Raw genomic sequence first — 27547 nt, 5'->3', positions numbered from 1 at the left:
ACTTCTTTTCACGAACGTACTTCCCCGATCTCTAGAAAGTATCAGCAAAAATGTTGAGAAGTACCACAAGAATTTATCGCCTTTAACGCAGCCTGCTTTTCGAATGAATACAAAATCCTTTTTGAAGTTCAGTTCAGCACCCCGCTCATTCAAAGTATTCAGGTAAAGTGAGCTGAGTGTACCATGGGCTTCTACAGTTTCGTTGTTCAGTCCGAGTTTGTTTTCCACATCAGTAATGTAAAAGGTTACAGAGAAAGAACAAGAAAATGATCCGCTTTTTTGATGCACTCTAGAAGAAAAAAGTCTTCCTATAATTGAGTCTAAACGCCATCAATGAAATGTGAATTCTACAATTTACCGAATGCGTAAATATTGAATAAATGTTGTGGTTTTCAGAGATTGTTTTTCGCACAATAGTTTGAAAAACAAAATTTTTTAGAACGCTAATTGTAGCAAAATAAAGTTAAGTGTTTCACACCAAACATCTGATATTTTATTTTCTTGTTACAATTTTCGGAATCATTCTAAATCTAGAGAACGTGCGTAAAAAAAGGATTCTAAGAGAAATATTGTGTAATACGTAAGACTATAGGCTGCTCAATTGAATAAAAAGAAAAAAATCTATTGATGCAATCAATCATTCTTTGATAAATCTTTGGTGTCCCAGTTTTTACTTCAATATTGAGTTGGACAGCTTTGATGTGGACTTTTATAGACGGTTGTTGGCTATGTTTGTACAGACTTGTCGGCCCTATTTTTGCAAATTAATAATCATTTGGTAAAATAGGATGTTCAAATAATTCTAGTACTGTATTTTAACTTCCTTTTTCGACGTAGTAAAACTCACTTAACAGGGTATATTATTTGATCTAAAGTCTCTAACATTGACTCCGATCTAAAAAAATGTTTTATTCAAGACAATCATCGTGCCGATACTAGAAATTCCACTCTCTCCTTTCCGTCTATTCCAACCCTCTCATTAACCAGCTTTCATCTTTGAATCATCCAGAAAACCGTACCATCGAGTGAGACGACACTTTCCTCGTAATTTCATTGTCGGCGATGATCAAAAATGCACTTATTGCAGCAGTAATTACACCTGCAATTTTAAATTGTATTAAAAAGAAGAAGAACTTGTTCACTATTAATTAAAATATCGACCTAAGGAGGAAAGCTAGCAGTATCAAGGTGCATCTTGCTTAATGAAAATACCTGGGGGATGCTGCGTCCATCGCTGTAACACGAAATTGATTGGTTAAAAACCATTGAATTGATGCTTATTTTTTAAATTTATTTTTTTAATGATTTAAGGCGCGTCAACATCTAAGGTTATTGGCGCCCGGAGCTTTTTTCAGTGCACTGCCGGCCTCCGGACAGTGTTCTCTCGTTACAGACAACACTGTCCATCACCGGAAAATCTAAGTGTCAGCAGCTAGATTCGAACCCGGGACCTCCGTTGATGCTTATTGATTGATGATTTTGTTTAAGGATGAGATTATCAACAATATAGGCCCTTAAATATTCAAAATTAGGTGATTATCCTAATGCAGTAATACGCCCTCTGTAGCTTCAGGCACCTAACCCTCTCATCGGCCACCTAATTAGACGTTAAGCCCCCCCTCAAATGGCAAGCACTTGTTCTTGTATCATTACAAAGTTATGAATAATTCAAATTTCTGTGGGATAGAATTTAAAAAACAAAGGACATCAAGTTTTCAAATTTTTTTACTCCTTACAATAAAATACAAAATCAAGCAGTTATCTTCAGGTACTTTTTACTCAATGAGGACCGTCATCAATAATCATATCCATGTCCATAGCCGCCTCCATATGAGAAATCATGATCTCCATCTAGTCCATCGAATCCATGATGTCCAGAATGAACCAGTACAGGGTATGATCCATAGCTCTTTTGGTTGAGATTAGCATAACTGGTTGCACCATGACCTGCTCCATAATAACCACCAAGATGTCCACCATCTCCGTGACCATAACTTAGACCTCCGTAACCGTGATCTAAACCTCCATATCCAAAAGGACCATGGCCGTAATAATGATGTAGGACACCATAATGGTATTTACCTTGATGTGGGCTGTCTGCAAAAGTTATAATTTTTAGAAATAAATATATCGAATTTCTTTAATAATAATAATAAAAATTCTGGTAGTAGTACTTTACTACTTACGAAAAGAAGCGTAACTAGTCCCACCAGTGGCGAGCGTAGCTGCGATATTACTCAGTACCAATAGTGTAAGCAGCTGAAATAGTACTGATTATTATCCAAAATTATCAATTATCAAAGTAGGCGTTAGAATAGAAGTTTAAAAAGTCAGAAAATATTTAGGAAACGCCAATATGGTTGCTATTTTGTGATTTTATGATGAACTACCACCCTTATTAGTAAATTTTCCATGGAAAACCTCTTTATTCAAATTCCCCTTAACCTCGAATTGTTCTGCCACCCCTGATACCTATCGTACCTATCGTGGACACCAACGTTGATTGTCACAAAAAAAGATAAGGATACCAAACGCTTTGTGTCAAAAGATATTTGCAAAACTATGGCCGCAGTGGTTGATGCAATCATAGATGTGATTGACTGGTTGAGCAAAGAAAGGTTTTGTCAGGACAATAAAAAGCACTACATGCATCCTAATTCTCTGGAGGGGGGGGGGGAAATTGAGAATTTTACTCCGCCAAAGAGGCACAGAACCAGAGAATAATTACAATAGGACGGAGGAGTGGACTGCGGTCGAATTCAGAAATATGAATAATAACACAAAGTTATATACGTAAACTTGAATACCTGAAGCAGAAAGAAAAGTTCGTAAAAAAAAAAAAAGAGTAAAGTAATGCCTAATTTTTGTCAGGCAGACTTTACCTTCAACTATCAAATTAGGTGTCGTGGGCGGAGGCGACTAGCAAACATACTTTACTATAAATTTCTCATATTAACCATTAAAGGTCTAGACTGGGAATATAGCCTAGTACCGCAATACATCTGAGCTTTGCGGGTCTAGCCTCTAACCGCTCGGCTACCGTGGCAACTAGCAAACGTACTTTACTATAAATTTCTCATATTAACCATTAAAGGTATAGACCGGGGAATATAGCCTAGTACCGCAATACATCTTAGCTTTGCGGGTTTAGCCTCTAACCGCTCGGCTACCGTGGCAACTAGCAAACGTACTTTACTATAAATTTCTCATATTAACCATTAAAGGTATAGACTGGAAATATAGCCTAGTACCGCAATACATCTTAGCTTTGCGGGTCTAGCCTCTAACCGCTCGGCTACCGTGGCGACTAGCAAACATACTTTACTATAAATTTCTCATATTAACCATTAAAGGTCTAGACTGGGAATATAGCCTAGTACCGCAATACATCAAAGCTTTGCGGGTCTAGCCTCTAACCGCTCGGCTACCGTGGCGACTAGCAAACATACTTTACTGTTGAATTTCTCATATTAACCATTAAAGGTATAGCCTAGTACCGCAATACATCTTAGCTTTGCGGGTCTAGCCTCTAACCGCTCGGCTATCGTGGCGACTAGCAAACGTACTTTACTATAAATTTCTCATATTAACCATTAAAGGTATAGCCTAGTACCGCAATACATCTTAGCTTTGCGGGTCTAGCCTCTAACCGCTCGGCTATCGTGGCGACTAGCAAACGTACTTTACTATAAATTTCTCATATTAACCATTAAAGGTATAGCCTAGTACCGCAATACATCTTAGCTTTATGGGTCTAGCCTCTAATCGCTCGGCTACCGTGGCGACTAGCAAACGTACTTTACTATAAATTTCTCATATTAACCATTAAAGGTATAGAATAGGTGTATAGCCTAGTACCGCAATACATCTTAGCTTTATGGGTCTAGCCTCTAACCGCTCGGCTATCGTGGCGACTAGCAAACGTACTTTACTATAAATTTCTCATATTAACCATTAAAGGTATAGAATAGGTGTATAGCCTAGTACCGCAATACATCTTAGCTTTATGGGTCTAGCCTCTAACCGCTCGGCTATCGTGGCGACTAGCAAACGTACTTTACTATAAATTTCTCATATTAACCATTAAAGGTATAGAATAGGTGTATAGCCTAGTACCGCAATACATCTTAGCTTTATGGGGCTAGCCTCTAACCGCTCGGCTATCGTGGCGACTAGCAAACGTACTTTACTATAAATTTCTCATATTAACCATTAAAGGTATAGAATAGGTGTATAGCCTAGTACCGCAATACATCTTAGCTTTGCGGGTCTAGCCTCTAACCGCTCGGCTACCGTGTCTAATTTTTTCTTGCAGCGATTTTTTATTATTATTATAGAGTTTAGCAGAACTCACTAACACGCACACATTCTTGCACCAATTTGTATAATACACTTCCGGATTTAAGAAAACTTTAAAGTGTAAAGAAATATAAAATAAAAATAAAATAAAAAAAACGAGAAGTTATAGCATCTTATCTTCACTGAGGGACTAAAAAAAAACACTATTCCATAGTTCCATAGTTTAAAAAGACTAAGCGATAAGACTGTGTAAGCACCTACATACCTTGGTAGAGAACATGTTTGTGATTGGAAGACGATGTAATGGACGCGTTACTGCAACGTGTGGCCAGTTTTATAGACCTACCAGATGCAACAGAGGATATCTCACAATCCATTGCCAACCAAATACATTTATTATACTCCATCCTCTGTACTGACGCAATTTTTACCTTATTACTGAAATCGTTCTTTCCTATTTCTTCTTGTTTATTTCTTATTTTTTATTCACAATAGTCTTTAATATTAAACACACATCAGAACTTGTCAGTTGCATATCACTATATCAACCAGAAAATTGACTTTTTTCTTTCCTTTTCTTTTTTTAAAGAAATAATCTTTTTCGTACGTTTAATCGAGAAGCTGCTAGAATGATTGGCGTTCTAACAAATCACGCTCTAAATCAATGATTAGTGATCAAGTCAATCAAACGCAATCCAGTTTTCACTAAAAATTTCATTTTTGAATTCCACTGTTTGACCCTGAGCTTAAACCAGAGGAAACCGTCAGCAACATAGTGATGGAAACCCTCAATTGAGTACCATTTTACACTATGGGTTCTCACCTTTTTTTTAGATTCTCTCAAAACGGCTCTAAACTTTAAAGTTGACATTCTGCAGTTCGACAACTTTTATTTTAAGCACCGTTAGTTTTATCTAATTGTTTGTACCTTTACCAAAGTTACTCACTAGATAGATTTTTATTAATGTCCTAATGGACGGAAACTGAAAACTCTGGTATTCATCTGTACTTCTATTGAAGCAAAAACTCGAGACCTGTTAAGCTAATATGAATTTTGGCAACTGGGTTCGATTTCCGGTCTTAAGCCTTGGATTTTATTTAATGGTTAATAAGAGAAATTTACAGTAAAGTATATTTGCTAGTTGCCACGATATCGGAGCGGTTAGAGGCTAGACCCGCAAGGCTAAGATGTATTGCGGTGCTAGGCTATATTCTCAGCCTATACCTTTAATGGTTAATATGAGAAATTTATAGTAAAGTATGTTTACTAGACGCAACGTTAGCCGAGCGGTTAGAGGCTAGACCCACAAAGCTAAGATGTATTGCGGTACTAGGCTATACACCTATTCTATACCTTTAATGGTTAATATGAGAAATTTATAGTAAAGTATGTCTACCAGTCGCCTCCGTCCACGACACCTAATTTGTTGGATGTATAGCTCGCCTGAAAAAAATAGACAATTTCTTTACTAGATAAATTTATAAAAATCTCCTTCAATCTTTTCCTATTTTGTTGAACGTTTTAATGACATTTTCTGTAATGATTGGTTCAGGCGTTTTCCAAGATATTTAGCCACAAAAGGATTTTTTCTTATATCTTCTTCTTTTGAAGAGTTTTTTAAAAATGCTTTTACCTCCCTATTATTTCTTAGACACCCTTCTTAGATTGAGCCTATGGCTCCTATCGCCTCCTAGAATCGTTTTATTGACTCCTGGTATTTAACATTGTCGATTAAAAATAAACAAAAAATTTGTACGAATCTCCATGTGTATTTTGTAGAATCTTTTATTGAAATCTACTAATACAAAAAATCCAATACAATTTATATATCCTTTATAGAAAATTTATCTAATAGGAAGAAGAATTGTGGTGAAGCAGAGCATGGTAACAGAAGAAATAGATATGGATCAGCCAATGTGTAAGAATTATGTCAGAAACGAGAATACCTAAGAACGTCGAGACATGGAGTCTCCATGGTAGACCAAGAGGTTACTGGCAAAATGACTTGGAGGAGGAAATCTAGGCTGTCCGAGGTCAGTACGTGCAGAACGCGAGGATGAGCCGATAACGGAAGACTAATGTTGACTGCGTTGCTGGCAATTGGTATGACTTCCGTTGTGTAATCTTTTAAATATCGAAACATCAATGGTACAGAACAGAACTCAATTTTCAGATGGAAAAATGATTACAAAGCGTTAATTAAACGGCTTTAATTTATTATGCCAATGATAAAAATTGAATTATATAAAATGTTCGTTAAAAGAAGAAAATATTCCAAGTGTGCTTTCCAGAAAATGAGGATAAAATGTAACAATAATAATAATACTAATCAACAAGTGGGGCTTTTCAATTTCCCTTCTTTGTAACATTAGTACATATATAATGGAGGTGTAACAGGAATGCAAACTAACAGTCGAGTTTGTTTACAGGAGTACGTACTGTTTACATCATGTCTAAGGTGAATTATTAGTGTTCAATAGTGTTTCATCTAAGTTTTTTTTTACTTTTTCGTTTTCTAAATGTTAATAAGGAAAGAGGTACGGTAATCGTAAATATATTTTCTCCAAAAAGGCATTTTGAAGTCTCCTGAGTTTGATTTTTTCGTTTTCATTTTCTTTTTTTTAAAGAAATGGCTATGATTATTTGTTGTGTTATCAGAATTTGAATAACCAGCATCAAAAACTTCATCTAAATTTGTGCGTAGAAATTCATTCTAAAAAGTTGTACATCTGGTTAAATTGTATTCCTCAATCAGATGACTTGCTCCATAATAATAGAAAAGGTGGTAACTTTGGATATATTGTACAGCATGGGTCTTTAGAGGAATACCTTATGGTCGCAGCTTCCTTGATGATCCTCTAAATCTAAACTATTATTTTGTTGATAAAATGTTAGAAAGTGTTGGTAATACATTTGATCAATTAATTTTAATGATTTATAAATTAGATCGCTTCAAAATGTACAATCTAGCATAACTCTTGTTATTTACTGACAAAAACTGAAACCGCAGGATTCTAGTGAAATTAAGAGACAATTTCCGCTATTTCCACTGGTTTTTACTTCTGGTTTTTTCAAAATAGATCGACCCAAGGTTTACAATCTAGCATTGGCATCAATATTAACTAATGAATACAGAAACAACAGCATTACAGCGAAATTAAGAGACAATTTCCGCTATTTCCACTGGTTTTTACTTCTGGTTTTTTCAAAATAGATCGACCCAAGGTTTACAATCTAGCATTGGCATCAATATTAACTAATGAATACAGAAACAACAGCATTACAGCGAAATTAAGAGACCATTTCCGCTATTTCCACTGGTTTTTACTTCTGGTTTTTTCAAAATAGATCGACCCAAGGTTTACAATCTAGCATTGGCATCAATATTAACTAATGAATACAGAAACAACAGCATTACAGCGAAATTAAGAGACAATTTCCGCTATTTCCACTGGTTTTTACTTCTGGTTTTTTCAAAATAGATCGACCCAAGGTTTACAATCTAGCATTGGCATCAATATTAACTAATGAATACAGAAACAACAGCATTACAGCGAAATTAAGAGACAATTTCCGCTATTTCCACTGGTTTTTACTTCTGGTTTTTTCAAAATAGATCGACCCAAGGTTTACAATCTAGCATTGGCATCAATATTAACTAATGAATACAGAAACAACAGCATTACAGCGAAATTAAGAGACCATTTCCGCTATTTCCACTGGTTTTTACTTCTGGTTTTTTCAAAATAGATCGACCCAAGGTTTACAATCTAGCATTGGCATCAATATTAACTAATGAATACAGAAACAACAGCATTACAGCGAAATTAAGAGACCATTTCCGCTATTTCCACTGGTTTTTACTTCTGGTTTTTTCAAAATAGATCGACCCAAGGTTTACAATCTAGCATTGGCATCAATATTAACTAATGAATACAGAAACAACAGCATTACAGCGAAATTAAGAGAACATTTCCGCTATTTCCACTGGTTTTTACTTCTGGTTTTTCAAAATAGATCGACCCAAGGTTTACAATCTAGCATTGGCATCAATATTAACTAATGAATACAGAAACAATAGCATTACAGCGAAATTAAGAGACCATTTCCGCTATTTCCACTGGTTTTTACTTCTGGTTTTTCAAAATAGATCGACCCAAGGTTTACAATCTAGCATTGGCATCAATATTAACTAATGAATACAGAAACAACAGCATTACAGCGAAATTAAGAGACCATTTCCGCTATTTCCACTGGTTTTTACTTCTGGTTTTTCAAAATAGATCGACCCAAGGTTTACAATCTAGCATTGGCATCAATATTAACTAATGATTACAGAAACAACAGCATTACAGCGAAATTAAGAGACAATTTCTTCATTTTCTAATGGTTTTTATTTCTTCTCTTTCAAAATAGATCGACCCAACATCTACATTATTCTTATTATTAACCGTTGGTAATACATTTGATCAATTAATTTTAGAGTTTAAACAACATTTTTTTGAAGTGATTTGTGAGAATGGCGAAAATTTCTCAATAAAGTCTGCTTCCGGCAAATGGAATGGCCAAGAGCGAGAATGAAACTCACATAATTTTTTTTCAGGCGCCACGGTAGCCGAGCGGTTAGAGGCTAGACCCGCAATGCTAAGATGTATTGCGATACTAGGCTATATTCCCTGTCTACAGGTATACCTTTAATGGTTAATATGAGAAATTTGCAGTAAAGTATGTTTGCTAGTCGCCACGGTAGCCGAGCGGTTAGAGGCTAGACCCGCAATGCTAAGATGTATTGCGGTACTAGGCTATATTCCCCAGTCTATACCTTTAATGGTTAATATGAGAAATTTGTAGTAAAGTATGTTTGCTAGTCGCCTCCGTCCACGACATCTAATTGGTAGTTGGAAGTAAAGTACGCCTGAAAAAGTAGCCTTTACTTTACTTTTTTAAAAAAATATGTTTTCCCCATGTTTAAGTTCCACATTCTGTTTATGTCTAGTAAAAATCAATTTTTAAAATTGCTCTAATTTCGAAAAGATTATCATTCTTCTTTTCACTAGTGAAATAAGCAAATAAAGCTATTTAAAAGGGGGCGTTAAGAAAAAAAAAAGGATGATTACCTACTTAACGTCTATTCGGGCAAAATTGCTGATTTCTTAAAAAATTTGCCAATGGAAACAATAAAAATTTATTGTGTTTTATTTCATTTTTCAGGTGGTCATTTTTGTTTTATGCAATTTAGCATATGTTTTCGGTACTCTTGGTGGATCCAGCTATGCATCTCTTTGTAAGTCCACTTTTTTAAATTATTATTGCAATAAAATTTAATTTAAGATGCTTTAAGATGTGAGGTTATTGGAGCCTTGGGCTTTTTTCAGTGCACTGCCAGCCTCAGGATAGTATACTTTCTTTAAAGACAGGCGAGCGGTTAAGAGGCTAGACCTTCAAAGCTAATATGCATTGTGGTACTGGGTTAGATTACCGGTCTTAGGCCTTGTATTTTATTTAATGGTTTATTAAAGAAATTTATAGTAAAATATGTTTGGCAGTCGCCTCCGTCCACGACACCTAATTTGGTAGTTGGATGTAAAGCCTGCCTGAAAAAATAGGCAATTACTTTACTTTAACTTTCTTTAAAGACAACCCAGTCTACAATGAACTCTGAGTTGTATGAAGCTTCTGGGGGCAGAAAAATCTAAGAGGCCAGCTGGCTGGTTTCGAACCCGGAATTTCCGCGTTTGAATTCATTATACGCTAACCTCTGAGCTAGCTCTTTCCTTTATTATTATTTTGTAATGATTACTATTTCATATTAATTCCCCAAATTGTGGTGTGCCACAAGGAAGCAACTAGGTTCCTGTCCATGGACACCATAGCAGGGGTTACAGTATTAAATTTAACTCCTCAACAAATAGTAATAATTTAGAAATATTCTATTGGATAAAAATGACCTTTGTTCTCCCTTATGCCTTGGGAGTGGTCAAGAGGGTGGCTTTATAAGTGGGAGATACCCAGTTCGAATCCTGCGTAAGACTACTTTTTATTTGTTAGAAAAAAACTGTTTATAGTAAAGTATGAGCTTCCGGCCCCGTCCACGACTTCTAATTGGTAGTTGGAAGTTAAGCCCCGCCTGAAAAATTGGTGACAACTTGACTCCCTTAAGCTAACTTCAGCATTCCTAGCTCATCTGCTAGCAAATTTTATCTTGCTTAATATTTGGACAAGTGAATAACCAGAAACCCAACCTCAGAAAATGGACTTCTTGAAGTCAAAGAAAATGTTCGGACTTTTCTTTGACTATTTTAAACACTGACAGGCGCTGCGTGCATTCTTCTTGATGGACAAGAATAGAACACAAAACTCCAAGTCTTGTTAGAGATCTAAGTGGAAGCCAAGAGAGTGGAAGCAACATTTCCAGTTTCTTTAGAATTTTAAATTGCTAGTCGATTGAGAAGAATCCTTGAAAGATACAAAACTGGTAAGGGCTATTTCCTACGGGACGCGCTTTGGAGCCACTCGTGACCTAAGTGAACATTGATTTCCTTATAGAGACCCCTATATTAGATTAGATAGTGATAAATGCTGCAAAGCAGTTCGTTCCAGGAATCCTGTGTAAAGATATAGGTCGAAATCACCCCAACGCCAGTTCGGCACGTAAATAAAACATGTGTTTAGAGATGCTTAACATGGTGAAACTATGATTCCCTTTATTTCCTCGTCCCCAAAAGTCTGGCATGTGTACTGAAAGCATCGGGAAGTGTCGAGTCAAGTCGTGTAAGAGCGCCGCGACAGATTTTCTTAGAATGTTCTCTGACGGGGCTCAAATTTGAATGTTAAATATAATTTAGAAGCTAAATACTCTATTCGGTTTTGTGGGCAAAACTCTGAATATGGATGAAAATCTGAAACCGGTCGGAGCTAAGAAAAAGAAAATTAATACATTAAGCCGGTCTTTGGGTATCAAAACCTCCCTCGTATTCAACCAAAAACAAACAATATAATTCCTAATTTATATAATATTACATATTACACATTACATAAATTAAGCCTCATCCATGTGTAAAGCCTGTTGCAAGGTGAGCCCATTTAGCGTGGCAGCTGCTAAGCCTTAGGTATGTACTAAAGGATGTACTCATGCATGAATGTGTGTTTGTATACGTATGTTGGTTACGTCGTTCATTCGCTAAAACGTTTACGCATAATTGTTATGTATCTGCGAGTTACATGAGTTGTATTCTACGCACACTGAAGTAAACAATCCTGGAGATATGTAAGGGATTGAGGAGGGGGACAACGTAGTTAGTCTTCTGTGACCTAGATCGTATTGTGGCTGTCTAGCCCGTGTTCTCTATTTTGGCGTGGAAACACACGACCGCCACAAGATGTAGTTAATGTATCTTTCTTCAAAATACAAATCATTATTCGATATTTATAATATTATAATGAATTACAGATAGCCCACATCAAGGAAAGTATCATTATGGCGTTTCGCACCATCACTTTGGTGGCTTAGGAGGCGGTCATCTATCTGGACATGATGGTGGATTCGGCGGGTTCGAAGATGGACACCTAGGAGAATATGGAGGTGGTCACCTAGAAGAACATGAAGGCGGATTTGGAGGACTCTTAGCCGGTAGTGGTCACTTAGGAGCAGAAGAAGTTGGATATGGAATTGAAAGCTCCTCTGGAGGCGGCTACGGTCATGGCGGCACCAGTTCCGCGAACTACAATCTAAAGAGTTATGGTTCTATTCCTGTATACCATTCTTATGGTCATTATGGACACGAAGGTGGTGGCAGTTCCGGGCATCATGTTCAAGAGAGTTATGGAATTGGAGGCGGATTTGGAAGTGGTGGACATCATGTTCATGCTACCAGTTCTGCTAACTATAATCTGAAGAGCTATGGTTCTGTTCCTGTATATCATTATGGACACGAAGGTGGTGTCGGCTCCCTAAATCATGGCCAGCATAGTTTTGGTGGTTATGGGGTTGGTTCTTATGCAGGCGGTTATGGACACCATGGTCATGCTACCAGTTCTGCTAACTATAATCTGAAGAGCTATGGTTCTGTTCCTGTATATCATCATGGACATGAAGGAGGTGTCAGCTCCCTAAATCATGGCCAGCATAGTTTTGGCGGTTATGGTGTTGGATCCTATGCAGGCGGTTATGGACACCATGGTCACGCTACCAGTTCTGCTAACTATAATCTGAAGAGCTATGGTTCTATCCCTGTGCATCATTACGGACATGAAAGTGGTGTCAGCTCCCTAAATCATGGCCAGCATAGTTTTGGCGGTTATGGTGTTGGTTCTTATGCAGGCGGTTATGGACACCATGGTCACGCTACTAGTTCTGCTAACTACAACCTGCTTGCCATAAACCATGGTCATTCTTATGGACATGGGCATTACTAAGAACTTGATTGACTGAATTAATTTTTGTGTCATTTACTTTATTTCCTAAAATAAATTAATTGATTTTTGTTTTAATAAATTAATTTATGCGCTCGTCATACTACTCTCCAACAGTCCTTCAAAATTGTTGCTGTCATAATTAACGCTGCGGAAAAAAAAGTAAATCTCCTGGGTGCTTACCTATGCACGGCTCAAATGATGGAGTTTCAAATCCGGAGGTAGAATGAAAATTGATAGTTTTTTGTTTCTCAATTTAATTCAAGTCTGCGTACTTCAGGGCAGAATATTTAGTCCAACGTTATAAATCACCTTCTAACATTCCTCCTCATTGACTTGACGGTTCTTTTTAGGATCTTGGCTTCCTTCAGCAGAATGTTTATTCCATCTATGGTCTTTCTTCTTGGCATTAAATTCAAACTGGAATGCTCTTCATAAGTGACTTTCAAAAGACTTTAATCCAGGAAGGTATCTTCTTCTGTCAAACTGTTGAGGTGTTCCTAACATCGCAGATTACCCGATGTAGTTCTCTTCGGCAAGGCTAAAAATACGTATCTGCAAATCCTAAAGATGTCTATCTTGCACACCCTGGCTCATTCCATTCTTAGCCATGATTTGAAAGACCTCGCCTTCTTGAAATACAGTGATGCCCGACATTCCTTTCCAAATTTTATCAAAATTAGTTTGTTTTTTCCTCATTTTCCTGTAGTTCGTATATTTCCTCTATCTTCTTCCAACACTGTAACTGTATTTCTTTTAATAATGTATTACTTCTTTTAATCAGATCATTGAAGTAGGTTAAAACAGTGATAAGCTATTGCTAAACTATAAATTTGCAACCTGTTCATACAAATAACTATCCAAATATATTTCTGGAATATTTTGTGATTATTCTGGATATTCAAATATATTTCTGGATTATTAGACGCATTCTGGAGATATTTGTAAAGTGCCAATCTAAAGTGACTTCGCTCATTTCTGTTTATTTTACTATTGTACGAGTATTTCACCATCAACACAATCTAACTGCTTTCAAAATATGCTGATAAAAATTCCATGTTGTAGAAAATTCCAAAAAAGTTTCTCACACACCCAATAAATTCCCACGTAAGATAATGTCTAAGCGTGATTTAAAAATAAACGTCAATCCTATGAATTGTCTTGGATAAGAATAAACTACTTATTTAAAGGTGGGCAGCGCGCTCTGTGAACGTAAAGTTCATCGAATGTGTAAAAATTTTGTCTTTCAACGCTAGAATGCGAACTAGTTACTTTTTAATCTAGATTTATTAATATTCTTTCATTTATTTTTGTGCACAATTAAATATATAACTGCTTAATACTTATGTACATTAAACATAGTAGAGTGTGTTTCTGGGATAGACTTTTTTCCTTAATGGGAATGTCGTGAAGAGAGAAATCAGCCAGCGTTGATTTTCCCTATGATAAAGTAAAACGTTGAAGTCTAGAGAGCAATGATGCTTGAAGAAGTCATGAGTTAACGCTTATTGATTGTCAACTAGGTGGGTCTTTTGCAGTGATTGGGAGAGAGCATTTAAAAGCACTCTTGGCGGTTTTGGAGCCCGGCGATGGGATTAAATCACAAATGAATGGATATAATTTTAGATCACAAAGATGAGTAGTGTCTTCAACAGTTCAGAAAGAACGGACAGGAAGGATTCATTGCATATATTATAGATTAGAAGGAAATTAAAGGGTATACATGCATTCTCCATGGATGCAAGACTTATACTGAGTGCACATTCCAGTAAATTAGTGTACCTAGATTTCGCAACGATTACAGTCAGAAAATATTCTCCAGAAACTAATTTTAGCGGGCTATCTTTTGCTCATAGTACATAAAACTGCCGCCGTTCATCGCTACCATACTTCAACAGCTCCAAAAAGTCCATAGGTCAAGTTCACCATCTAATTAACAAAAAGTTATAGGTCACAAAAGGTAATAAGGCTGTATGATTCAATTTTAAAACTGCTTTCAGTACAATAAGCTTTCTAGATACGATAATGATTGTTCTAAAGAGAGCAGTATGAAATTAGAACTTTCTCATCTTGTTGTTTTAAGGAGCTAGGGAGAATATACAGTTTTCGAACATATAATTAATTTATTTTTGAGAATAGAATTGAAGAAAACTTTGTTAAAAATGTTAGCGCACCAATCTTAAACAATCATTAAAGATCATTTAATGCAGTCATTATTATTGATTAATTTTTCTCCAGTGATCAATCTAAATTTTACAAAAATAAAATAAAATAAAATGAAGACTAGAATAACGGCTTGTATTCAACAACCCATTAGTAATCCAATAATTTATTATTTTCCAATATCTTTAAACATTAGATAGAGTTTTATTCTTCTGGTTTCCCACTGGATGATCTGGATCAATTGATGAACAATATAAATTTATTAAACATGTTAGTAAGTGACTTAAAAATCAAAGAAAATTTAGTTTAATAACAGTCTCTATGTGTACTTGTTCTCTCTGCTACTAGAATGCGCAGCAGGCTTCATTTTACAATCTGCTGAAGCTTTTAATCTTGGCCTAAATTTTTAGTTAAAAAAAAAAAAAAAATTACACTCACACTACAATTCGTTATTTTTCCATCATAAAAATGGCTACAGCATTCTATACCAAATTCTACCACGAATTGAATTCTTGAATCAATTTTCCTAACTCTTATACCTAAATGGTTTCTATGATTTTTATGAAACATCATAGCACACTAATTTGTTTTAACCCAGAGGAGGCTGCTGTGTAGTACGAGTACTATGATATTGAAGTGGTCTGTCTTTTTTTTTTAGGAGACTTTAGCCACTTCTTCCAGAGATCTTGGCGTCCCTGCGGTTACCCCAGTCTAACAACACGAACATCACTTACACACACACACACATAAACACGTAGTTCTTGTTGGTAACTCTAATTGAGTTTAGCGAACCCACAGGCAAACTCATAAGTTCCATCGACTTCATGTGTTTGCACCCTACAAATAAACCCACAAGAGAAACCCCAATTGAGCTCTTCAAACTTTGGCAAGAGAAAGTAAGTAAGAGAATAATTTCTTTGCATTCACACCAGATTTATTTAAAATTATTTGGGGATGGGTCTCTGTAGAAAAATATTTTTCTTCGACAATTTTTGCTAGTTACAGTAAAATACATACATATTGGATATTTAAAACTGCGTTGATGTCAATTTCAAGAGAATTAAAGATTTTATTGATCTGATTAATAGTTTCAATTTAATGACTAATCAAAAATAAACACAAAGGATGTTCATAAACAATTAAATCTTCGGTAATAATATTTAAAATACAAAAAAGAATATCATACATTTTTTGTGACAATTAATCTTTGTATCTGGGTGAGTAATAAAATTGCGGCATTGTAAAAATAATAATTAGAATTTTATTGAATAAAAAGACCCAGTCGTTGGTGTTGAAAAGTGATAAAACAGTGCCTGTTATATTTCTAATTAAAACTTATTGTTACTTTATTATGTTTTTACTTTGCAAGAAAATTTTAATTTTCTCGTTTTTCAACCATGTTTTAGCTGGGGAAAATGTGTTATCGAGGAAAGGTAATTTAAGTTTTTTTTTTCTTTTTTCACTTTTCAAATTAAAGTTATTTAAAAGAAAACATTTCGTTGTTCTTTTCTGTAACGGATGTTGATTAAATGGGTGCCTTCTTCAGGTTCTTTCTTTGGCCAATTCTGAAAAGCTCCTCATATGTTAAAGAATCGGTGTGTTGGTTAATTTTTTTTTTTTTTTTTCTTTTTGGTTGTTACATCTTTAACGCCCAAAGTTGAACTGGGATGGCGCCCGTTAAAGTCATATGCCGTCCACTTTCACTCCTTCGCTTATCAAAGCAGGGAGGAGCACAGATTTAGGGAAATTCCTAGCATTCCCTCTGTTTCCAAGGCTGTCGCTAATGCAAGTGGCCCAAGGTATTATCATTATGATTATTTTTGAATTTGAGGTAATTGGCATCTAGAGCTTTTTTTCTCTTCACTCCGCCACTTCCAGCCTCGTTTCCTAAAATACTGCCCAAAGACGTTCACTGAGGTATAAGGCGCTCACGATCAACTATGTTACCAGGTGTGTAGTTAGTTAATCCGGGATTATGTTTCCTAATGTTCTACGCTCTTCGGTGACTTGTATTTACAACTCTTGTGCAGTAAGTAATAAGATTATTACTATTCGTCGCTGATTGGCAAGCTGTTCTGCTACATTTAACTCAGGGAACTATACGTTACTTAACAAAAGCTATGATGTAGTTATTTTAGCCAATATTAATAGATTCGTACTGTAGTAAGAGCGCGTGTTGAACCATTCATTTCTGTTGGTATGGTAAGAGTAAAGTAAAGTAAAGTAAAGTAATGCCTATTTTTTCAGGCCGGCTTTACTTCCATCTACCAAATTAGGTGTCGTGCATGGAGGTGACTAGCAAACATGCTTTACTACAAATTCCTCATATTAACCATTAAAGGTATAGACTGGGAATATAGCCTAGTACCGCAATACATCTTATCTTTGCGGGTTTAGCCACTAACCGCTCGGCTACCGTGGCGCCTAGCAACATACTTTACTATAAATTTCTCATATTAACCATTAAAGGTATAGACTGGGAATATAGCCTAGTACCGCAATACATCATAGCTTTGCGGATCTAGCCTCTAACCGCTCGGCTATCGTGGCGCCTAGCAAACCTACTTTACTGCAAATTTCTCACATTAACCATTAAAGGTATGGACTGGGAATATAGCCTAGTAACGTAATACATCTTAGTTTTGCGGGTCTAGCCTCTAACCGCTCGGCTACCGTGGCGCCTATTCTGTTAGTATGGATCAAGCGGCTTGTATTTCTTTTATCATTAATGTAGAAAGAGCGCTGGATCTGAGCCATACCATGAAATCCCAAGAGCGCCTCTCTGCAGTTACTACCCCATCTACTGGCTAGCTCGTTAGATATCCTTGAACTTCGAATCTACCGAGCATGTCGTTCGGTATACATTAAAACTACTATGGAAGAGAACACTGACATATAAAAAGTAGTGAATTATCGTTTTGCCAATCTTCTCCATTACAATTACAGACCTCCCGTTTTGTATGGCGCCGATGATCAATAGCACATCTCCCAAAACTCTTAATTACCTAAAGCTTTTTAGCCAGAAAGCAACGCTTCTCCCTACTCCTTTATCTTCACTTCTTAGATTCCCTGTCACAAAATCGCTTCATCATGGGTTCAACCTCTGGTTCAAGGCGACAGAATGACGTTAGCGAGTCTAACCAAGCGGCCAGCAATTGTTGGCTTGAAATGCAATCACTGTTATATTTTCTGTTGTTTAAATTCGCTCATATTGTTTCGCACATTTCTTCTTTACAAATTTTGCCAAGTTTATATGGTCGCAACTTAAGTTCGTTGTTTTTTTTTAATTTTAAGTCCTGCATTTTGAATTTCAAGTGCCTTGCATTCTTTCGTATATTTGTAAACAGCTAAAAGTATTGTTGCAGATTCGAAAAAGTTTAAACTGTTTCTATGAGATCCCCCCCCCCCCATTGTGTTAGGGATAAAACTGTTTTGGTATTTCTACGTTGGAGTTGGTAAATTGAAGAGTCTGCCGGTGTGTATGCCACTTGATATACCATGTTCTTCATGCTTGCTTTTCAACTAACTTTGGTTAGGAAAACCTTTGGGTAGTTGTTATTTAGGTTAGTTGTTTATGTCTTATTTCTTCATCAGTGAAGACCGTGGTTGTCTGTTTTTGTGGACTGTAGTGTGAGGTTGCTGTGCAATTAGAATGCTATGTTGTTTTAAAGGTTTCCGGTATTAATTAAGGAAAACTTAGGATTATTGTACTGTGATTAATTTAACTTTTTAATCTTTTTAGATATCGTAAAACGGAATTTGAATTATGCTGGTGAAATTTATGAACCTCAAGATCCAATCAGATCGTCTAAAACAGTAACTTTTAAAGTTGAGGATGCATCCAGTTCGCCAGAAATTGAAAATATTTTTCCTATTCCTAAACGAAAATCCGAAGAAAATTCACAAAACTGTATATATAGTGGCAATTGTTTACAAAAACATGTAAAACCAAATTCTGGCATCAAATCCTATATACCAGAATTCTTTCCAAAGCCGCCAATAACTTTCCCAGGCTTTTTTGCAGAGGAAATACTGATGCCTACACTGACAAATTTTGACCACAAGCCGTTTCCTAAATATGGACTGTTGAATAATTTTCTCGGCCAATGGTTGCGACCTATTGCCACTAAGAACTTGATGGAACCAATCAAAACCTCTTCAACAACAGTTAAGCCTACTATGAAAACTGAAACCACACTTGAAACACCATTGGTCGTACAAAACATCTCACTTAACCTAAAACGGCCGGAAATTCCCTCTGATTTCACGAAAGTTTTGCAAGTAGGGACACCAACTAAACCAGAATATACCAGATCTTCTGCTGAAACGTCGGATACACCAGATGAGTCTCAATCTTTTGTTAAGCACAATTTGACCAAATTTCCTGAAATTGTCATACAAAGTTTGTCAAACTCTTCAGAACTTCCTGTTAGCGTGAAACCAAAGTATCCCCAATTTGCCAAACCAGTTATGCCAGATAGCCCCAAATTTCCAGAAACACCTCAGTCTTCCGAATCGGGTAATTATCTAAAAATTTATAGGGTCTCTTTTCCAAGTTTATCAGCATTTCCTAAAGAAAATTTTCCCAAATTTCCAGACTTTCTTAAAATGTTTCAACCAAGTATGATGAAATTTCCCGAATTAGGCGTACCAGTTATGCCAGATAGCCCTAAAATTCCAGAAATGTTTCAATTTTCTCAAATTAACGATACGCCAAATTTTCCCAAATTTCCAGACTTTCTTAAAATAGTTCAACCAAGTATGATGAAATTTCCCGAATTAGGCGTACCAGTTATGCCAGATAGCTCTAAAATTCCAGAAATGTTTCAATCTTCTGAAATTAACGATATGCCAAATTTTCTCAAGTTTCCAGAATTTTCTAAAATAGTTCAACCAAGTATGATGAAATTTCCCGAATTAAGCGTACCAGTTATGCCAGATAGCCCTAAATTTCCAGAAATGTTTCAATCTTCTGAAATTAACGATATGCCAAATTTTCCCAAATTTCCAGAATTTTCTGAAATAGTTCAACCAAGTATGATGAAATTTCCCGAATTAAGCGTACCAGTTATGCCAGATAGCTTTAAATTTCCAGAAATGTTTCAATCTTCTGAAATTAACGATATGCCAAATTTTCCCAAATTTCCAGAATTTTCTGAAATAGTTCAACCAAGTATGATGAAATTTCCCGAATTAAGCGTACCAGTTATGCCAGATAGCTCTGAATTTCCAGAAATGTTTCAATCTTCTGAAATTAACGATATGCCAAATTTTCCCAAATTTCCAGAATTTTCTAAAATAGTTCAACCAAGTAAGGTGAAATTTCCCGAATTAAGCGTACCAGTTATGCCAGATAGCCCCAAATTTCCAGAATTGTTTAAAAGAGTTAAACCAAGACACTGGAAATTTCCCTTATTAGGCGTTATGCCAGGTAGCCCCAAATTTCCAGAATTGTCTGAAAGAGTTAAACCAAGTAACTGGAAATTACCCGAATTAGGCGTTATGCCTGATAGCCCCAAATTTCCAGAATTGACTGAAAGAGTTAAACCAAGTAACTGGACATCTTACGAATTAGATGAACCAGTTATGCCAGATAGCCCCAAATTTCCAGAAATGTCTGAAAGTGTTAAACCAATTGAGATGAAATTTCCCGAATTAGGCGTTATGCCAGATAGCCCCAAATTTCCAGAAATGTCTGAAAGTGTTAAACCAATTGAGATGAAATTTCCCGAATTAGGCGTTATGCCAGATAGCCCCAAATTTCCAGAAATGTCTGAAAGTGTTAAACCAATTGAGATGAAATTTCCCGAATTAGGCGTTATGCCAGATAGCCCCAAATTTCCAGAAATGTCTGAAAGTGTTAAACCAATTGAGATGAAATTTCCCGAATTAGGCGTTATGCCAGATAGCCCCAAATTTCCAGAAATGTCTCAATCTTCTGAATTTCACGATATACCCAAATTTCATGAAATATCTATGCCAAATTTTCCAGAATTTCCACAAACAGATTATTCAGTCGTATCGACAGTAATCGAAGTTCCAATAATTTCCAAGCATTCCTCTAACCTTCCAAAAATATCTGAAACCATATTGCCAAAACAATCATTTTACGGAGAAATGTTTAAAATTGATAAAACTGGAAAGGATTTTTCTGAAGATGTTCGGCACAGCCAAAAAGTTATTGACGGCCAAACATACAGTTCTGATAAAGGCTTAAGGAAAATTAATCTCGTTCAGGATAAATTTTCCATGAATAATGATGATCGAATTAACGAGGGAGGAAAAACAGTTTTGGAGACTTTTCATTTAAAAGAAAATCCAAATAATTCAACAGAACTTAGTAAAGCGTTTAATTTAAATTCTTTTACTTATATAAAAAATAATTAAAATATCAATTATACCAAAATTCAGAATTATAATTTATTAATTCCAAAATGAAGAAGCCGAACGCCAATGAGTTTAAGAGTTTACCATTTCTATTTAATTGCTACGATAATGTTTTACAAAAAATATAATGGATTTACAATAAAATGGTTATTTATGGTTCTATTTCGTAATTTATTAAATGATCCTTTTTACATTGTCTTGCTCAGCATCTTACCTGTATTAATTCTCCTTCCTTCACAAAATCTGCTATTCTTCGTAATCAAAGTATTAATATTATAATAACTTCGTATTCCCAAAAAGATCACTTCCGTTTCAATACATCGTTAACAGTCAATGATGCCTGTTGATTAAGGAAGGCCCTGCAGCGCCCCTACTCACCAAGGGCGCCTCAGAGATTTGGATCTGGAAAGAGCATGAAGAGATCTGGGTGATATAGCCTGGGGTCAATCACAGCAAGAGTATGATGCCTTGGCTGTGTAAACAAAGAGCCAAAGAGATTCTGTGCTTGGGTAGAAATCAGATTACTCTGATTACAGGCCTATTCACAGGGGCATGGTAGGCTTCTGGAAGCATCTGTTCAAGGTGGCCTATATTTTTTTCAGGCGAGCTTTACGTCCAACTACCAAATTAGGTGTCGTGGACGGAGGCGACCAGCAAACATACTTTACTATTTCTCAATTAACCATTAAATATAAAATCCAACGCCAAGACCGGGAATCGTACCCCAATGCATTAGCTTTGCAAGTCTCGCCTCTTAACCTGCATCTGTACAAGCTGGGGCCTTATTATCACAGGTCTTGGCCTTGGATTTTATTTAATTGTTAAATGAGAAATAGTAAAGTACGTTTGCTAGTCGCCTCCGTCCTCTTCACCTAGTAAATGGTAGTTGGACGTTAAGCCTCGCCTGAAAAAATAGGCGATTACTTTACTTTACTTTACAAGGAGGGGCCTTATTAGCTTGGGAACCGTTGTGCAGATTGTGTCAGGGATGAGGAGGAAACGGCCTCTCCTTACTGGCTGTTCGATTGCGCTGTGAAACCTTTGGCTCTTTGAGATCAAAGGAGATGGTAGCGCCAAAAGAACTAGTAGGGAAAGTCCTCAACCTCTTTAGCAACGATGGTTTCGTCTACAAGATCCAAAGGGGGGAAAGGCACAATAAGCCACTTTTGGCTGCGGTCCCGTGGGGCAAATGCCCCGCCCTGCTATCTTAACAGTCAATGAAATGAAGGATTATATAAAACACAAAATTGGTCTGACTACTTACTTGACTTTCTCTGGTAAGTCTACATCTTATTTGTAAACGTTTTGTTGAACTTAACATGCAGAAACGTTTATTTGTTAAAGGAAATACAACATCTTGCGTACAACATCTGAGGTCATTGGCGCCCGAAGCTTTTTCCAGTGCCGGCCTTCTGTATAGTGTTCTCTCATCTTAGATAATTATTATTATTTTCTTAAGGCGCGTCAACATCCAAAATTGTTGGCGCCAGGAGCTTTTTTTTCCCAGTGTACTGCCGACGTTCGTACAAATATTCTCTCTTCATGGATAACACTGTCCATCTCCGGACTGTGAAGTGTAAGAATTTACTAGAAAATCTAATTATTTTATGCTGGATACGAACTGGAGATCTCCAACTAACCACTTTTCTAATCAGCTGTTCCTAAAACTTAAGCTGTGCACAAGTCAACAATAACTTTATGGAAAGTGAACTATTGTTCCTATTGTTCTACACATTGTTCGGAGAAAATCAAAGTAAGGGGGATAATAAGATGACTTCTAAAGAAGGAGGAAGTATACTCATAGTTCCGGAAATATTTTCTGTATATAAACAGATCAGTGAACTTCAGTTCCTCTAAATGTAATGCCAAACTTCACGATGTACATCAAGGTAAGTTGTTCACCTTTTCAAGTAGATACGGCTCTATTTACGATAAGTAACTAAATATTTTTGGATTATCACTGTCCAAGAAATTTGTTTTTACGAAATTTGTATAAAATGGCGAATAGATTTGAGGATACAGGTGAGAGGATGTATGAACAGTTGTAGATTAAAAAATATGAAATCTCTAACACTGAAAACAGTTGGAATTATTGCTTGAAAGTGTACTTATCAAACGCGAGTTACTTGTCTCTGAGAGCTTAATAACACGAAAATGAAACTCTCCAGTTATTCGAACTTGATATTCGGATCAGTTGCTCTTCAGGACCCTTCCAATAAGATAATAAAGTACAGAAATTAGTGCCAACTGCTGCTGGTATTTCTCAGAAGAAATGATCTGATCCTGTTGTATTATACAACGTTCGCCAACACGTTTCACTATTCATCGTTTGAAAACTGAATGAATCAGAGGTTGGAAATCCTGCCAAAGCCCATCAAACTCTCGAGACCTCATGACACCAAAAAAAGTTAAGTAAAACTGAAAATACTGCGGAATTTTTTCAGTTGGGCTTTATGTCCAACTGCCAAATTAGGTGTGGTGGACGGAGGCGACAAAACTAACGTACCATACTTTACTAATAAATTCTCATATTAACCATTCAAATAAAATCCATGGGCTAGATTGGTAATCGAACCCTGTACCACAACATAGCTTATCTTAGAGGGCCACGCTGGCGCCTAGGCCTTACAAACTGAAGACCCTAGACCTCTTGACAACAATTTATCTTCTTTTTAAGTATCTAGACAACTTCCTTCTGGGTAGAACTGAGAATAGACATAAACAGCATTCGTCGAATTCTCAGGAAATTCCAAGAGCACCTTAATATTTATAGTGATAAATCTATTTTGAATGAATGGCACAAGTGTTAGTTGTGTTGCAGAAATAATCCAGTAGAAGTAGGATTCCGGGAGAAGAAGATTCGCTGCCTGGTTTAGCGAATACTGGATTCCAACGCGGAGATAATAGGTTCAAATCCAGCTGTTGGTCGTTAGATTTTCTTTTCCTAGGAGCTTCTTACGAGTACATCTCACTCTCCAGTGATGGACATTGTTGTCTGTAACGAGAGAACAATGTCCGATGGCTGACAGTTAGTTGGAACACTTTCCAAGTTGGAGAAAAAGTTTTAAGTTTGAAGAACTGAGAATTTGGTGTAAATCGGGTTTTTGCCCAATTATTTTTTTAAGGACGATTTTTCTTGGGTCTACTAAAAAATATTGTCGATAAAATAAATATTTTTAGTAAATGTTTGCGCTATTTTCTGTCCCCTCCAAAAAAAAAAAAAAATGCAAGGGCCAAAAGACCATCAGCTGGATTCGATCCTGGGATACCCGCCTGGGAAATCAACGAGTGTACTAAATAGGACACAATTCGGAAGTTAATAGGAAATAAAAGAAACAATGGAAGAATAACTTCTGCATTTTTTGTTTCTATCGTACACTAAAACCATGACGATCTTCATGTAATGATGTCATCAGTTGTTTACTCGCTAGAAAGAAAGAAAGAAAGAAATACGTTTATTAATGTCCTGGGACATTAGTCCCTTAAGGACAACAAAAAGTATATACATAAATTTAATAAACTAAAATTTCTCTTCTGAGTTGCTGCCAAATTAATATTTACAATATATACAGAGTAAAACAAAAAGATAAAAAATAAAACTAAAATTCCATTTCCGTTTTAAATATATACACAAATAAATACATAAATAAAAATGTTAACATAAAAGAAAAGAATAGGTCTACTGCTTACAATATAATAATTATATAATGATAATAATAACATTAATAACAATAATATCAATAATAATAGTAATAGTGATAGTGATAATAAGTAGAGGAAAACATGACGAAATAAAGATAATAATTGGAACAAAGAAGTAATAATAGTAATGATAATAATAACTTTAATAATAAATCACTGATTTAGATAACTTTTGATAAAATGTTCGTATAAATGAGGTTTAAACGTATTGACAGACTTTGCACGCAAACCAATCGGAAGTGAGTTCCATAACCTACAAGCTTTTAAATAAAAAGAATTTTGATAGGTTGCAGTCCTAGGTGTGGGCGTGTACAACTTTGTATCCACTTGTCGAGTGGTCCTCAAGTGTAACTGTTCTTTGCTACTAAATAGTGAATACAGATAATCTGGTGCTCTATTTTTGAACAGAAAATAAATAAAGGCACCTAAAAAATATTGCCTTCTGTATTCAACATTTAGCCAGTTCAGACGATGGTAATAAGGAGTAATATGTTCATCTCTCCTGACATCAAAAATGAAACGAACACCCGAGTTTAGAGCTCTTTGTATCCTTGTATTCAGTTCTGAAGTCAGGTCCAAATAAACAAGACAGCAATAATCTACATGCGGGAGGATGAGTGTTTGAACCAACTGCTTTCTTAGTGACACAGGCAAGATTTCTTTATGGTACTTCAGTTGATACAGAGCTTTGTTCATTCTATTGACAACATCACCCACATGATTATGCCAAGTTAAGGTGCTATTGAAGGTAACTCCCAAAAACTTAGCAGAATCCACATAAGGTAGATCAATGTTACCAATTTTTATCCTAGAAATATTGTTAAAATCGATGCCATTAACAAATCTAGAGCTACCAACCACCATCGCCTTCATTTTACCGGCATTAAAAGATAAATTTTTATCTTTTGCCCAATTAAAAATAGAAGCGACGTCATCATTTACACATCTGATTCCATTCTCCAATTGATCAAAAGGAATATGAAAATAGAGAATTAAATCATCAGCGTAAATGAGATGCAAACAGTTTGAGATAACTCTAGAAATATCACTAACATAGATAGAGAACAATAACGGACCCAAAACAGAGCCCTGCGGCACACCAGAAGCAACATTTTCCCATCTTGAGCGAGCACCATTCATTCCAACGACACATTGTCGCCGAGACGAAAGGTAAGACTCAACCCATTTGAGAGCACTGCAAGAAAAATTCAAGCTTTTAAGAACAAAGAGGAGTTCAGAGTGACAGACAGAATCAAAGGCCTTAGAAAAGTCAAAGAAAACCAAAACAGTAACCATTCGTTTGTCAATTGCAAGGCGTATGTCATCAGTTAGTTTTATTAAAGCAGTCTGAGTACTGTAGTTGTTCCGATATCCTGATTGATAAGGATCTAATAAATTGTAAGTTTTAAGATAGTTAGAAATCTGATTGGAAACTATTCTTTCTAAAGGCTTGGATGTAACGCACAGGATGGAAATTGGACGATAATCATCTAGAGAGGAAGGTAATTTAATTTTGGGAATAGGGCGGATAAGAGATAGTTTCCATAAAGAAGGAAAAACTGAATTGGTTAGGGAATAGTTATATATATCAAGAAGAGAAGGGATTATAACAGGAACGGACTTCTTTAGGAAATTAATTGGGATATCATCAACCCCCACAGCCCCAGATCTACTTTTAAATAAATTATCTAATAGTACGTCCAAAGTAATATGTTGAAAATAAAATTTGTCGTCGCCAGTTACCTCAGTCAGTGTTCTAGAGGGAGAGGGAATAGGAGAGACAGTCTGTTTATTGAAGAAAGAGGAGAAGTGAGCATTGATGTCGTCAAGAGTGAACGAAATAGAGCTGGAGAGATTTCTAGACTTTACCAGGCCTAATTTCTTTAATTCACTCCACATCACTCTAGAGTCCCTAATGCCCGAAAACTTAGTGCAATAAAACTCCCGTTTAGCCGTTCTAACCCTTGCCTGTACCTGATTTCTAAGTATTCGGTATTTAGAGTATACGGACTCACAACGAGAACGAATAAATGCTCTTCTCAAAGAGTCACGTTCCCTCATCAACACACGAATTTCATTGGTCAACCAAGGTGCCGATGGCCTTCTAAGTTTCACAGAACGAAGCGGGGCATGTTTATCCATTGTAGAAATTATATTTTTGTTAAATAAATTAACTTTATCATCAATGAAAGTTGATTCCACAATTGATAACCAGTCACACATCTCTAGATCAGACTGATACCTCTCCATATTAAACTGCTTAAAATCTCTGTAAACAAAATTTGGTGGGGAATAATGGGAGACTTTAAAGGAGTATTTGATTTCAATAAGGTCATGAGAGGAAAGGAAAGGTACCGGATGTTGGGAATGTTGGATGACCTTATCCATGTCATCGACAAAGACAAGATCTATCCAAGTATGGGAGGTAGCTGTGTGATGAGTAGGGAGGAAAGGAACTAGGGTTAAATTACTTTCATATAGGAAATTCTTTAAATAGTTACTGTCGAACGAGTTGGAGTTCATACTTGTATTCCAGTCCCCTAAAATGACTACATGCTTATATAAGGGTATATATTGCGTTAT

The 27547-nt window shown here is 36.1% G+C and overlaps 4 protein-coding genes and 1 long non-coding RNA gene across 7 annotated transcripts in view; 3 read left to right on the top strand and 2 right to left on the bottom strand.

Annotated features, from left to right (window-relative positions):
• Positions 1-27547, top strand: part of LOC141453662 (uncharacterized) — a 354403-nt gene that overhangs the window by 288928 nt on the left and 37928 nt on the right. The gene's annotated exons all lie outside the window — the stretch shown is intronic.
• The window catches only part of LOC141453629 (uncharacterized), a 64455-nt gene that overhangs the window by 6159 nt on the left and 30749 nt on the right, over positions 1-27547 (bottom strand). The gene's annotated exons all lie outside the window — the stretch shown is intronic.
• LOC141453644 (uncharacterized) lies at positions 1619-4639 on the bottom strand. The gene is made up of 3 exons (XM_074127113.1): positions 4565-4639; positions 2187-2259; positions 1619-2097 (listed from the first exon to the last, which is right to left on the bottom strand). The coding sequence occupies exons 1-3, from the start codon at positions 4577-4579 to the stop codon at positions 1796-1798; spliced, it is 390 nt and encodes a 129-aa protein (XP_073983214.1). The 5' UTR covers positions 4580-4639; the 3' UTR covers positions 1619-1795.
• LOC141453640 (uncharacterized) lies at positions 9494-14873 on the top strand (the record flags this gene model as incomplete). Its single annotated transcript, XM_074127099.1, has 2 exons — positions 9494-9584; positions 11751-14873. Coding segments are annotated over 2 exons (1056 nt in total), but the record flags the coding sequence as incomplete, so codon positions are not given.
• On the top strand, positions 16089-21424 carry LOC141453500 (uncharacterized). The gene is made up of 2 exons (XM_074126839.1): positions 16089-16308; positions 18618-21424. The coding sequence occupies exons 1-2, from the start codon at positions 16227-16229 to the stop codon at positions 21260-21262; spliced, it is 2727 nt and encodes a 908-aa protein (XP_073982940.1). The 5' UTR covers positions 16089-16226; the 3' UTR covers positions 21263-21424.

This window comes from Rhodnius prolixus, unplaced genomic scaffold (genome assembly GCF_049639745.1).
Source record: "Rhodnius prolixus isolate KJV_2025 unplaced genomic scaffold, Rpr scaffold_1, whole genome shotgun sequence".
NCBI lineage: Eukaryota > Metazoa > Arthropoda > Insecta > Hemiptera > Reduviidae > Rhodnius > Rhodnius prolixus.
The sequence above is the reverse complement of the archived record's forward strand: the minus strand, read 5'-3'. Positions and strand labels throughout refer to the sequence as shown.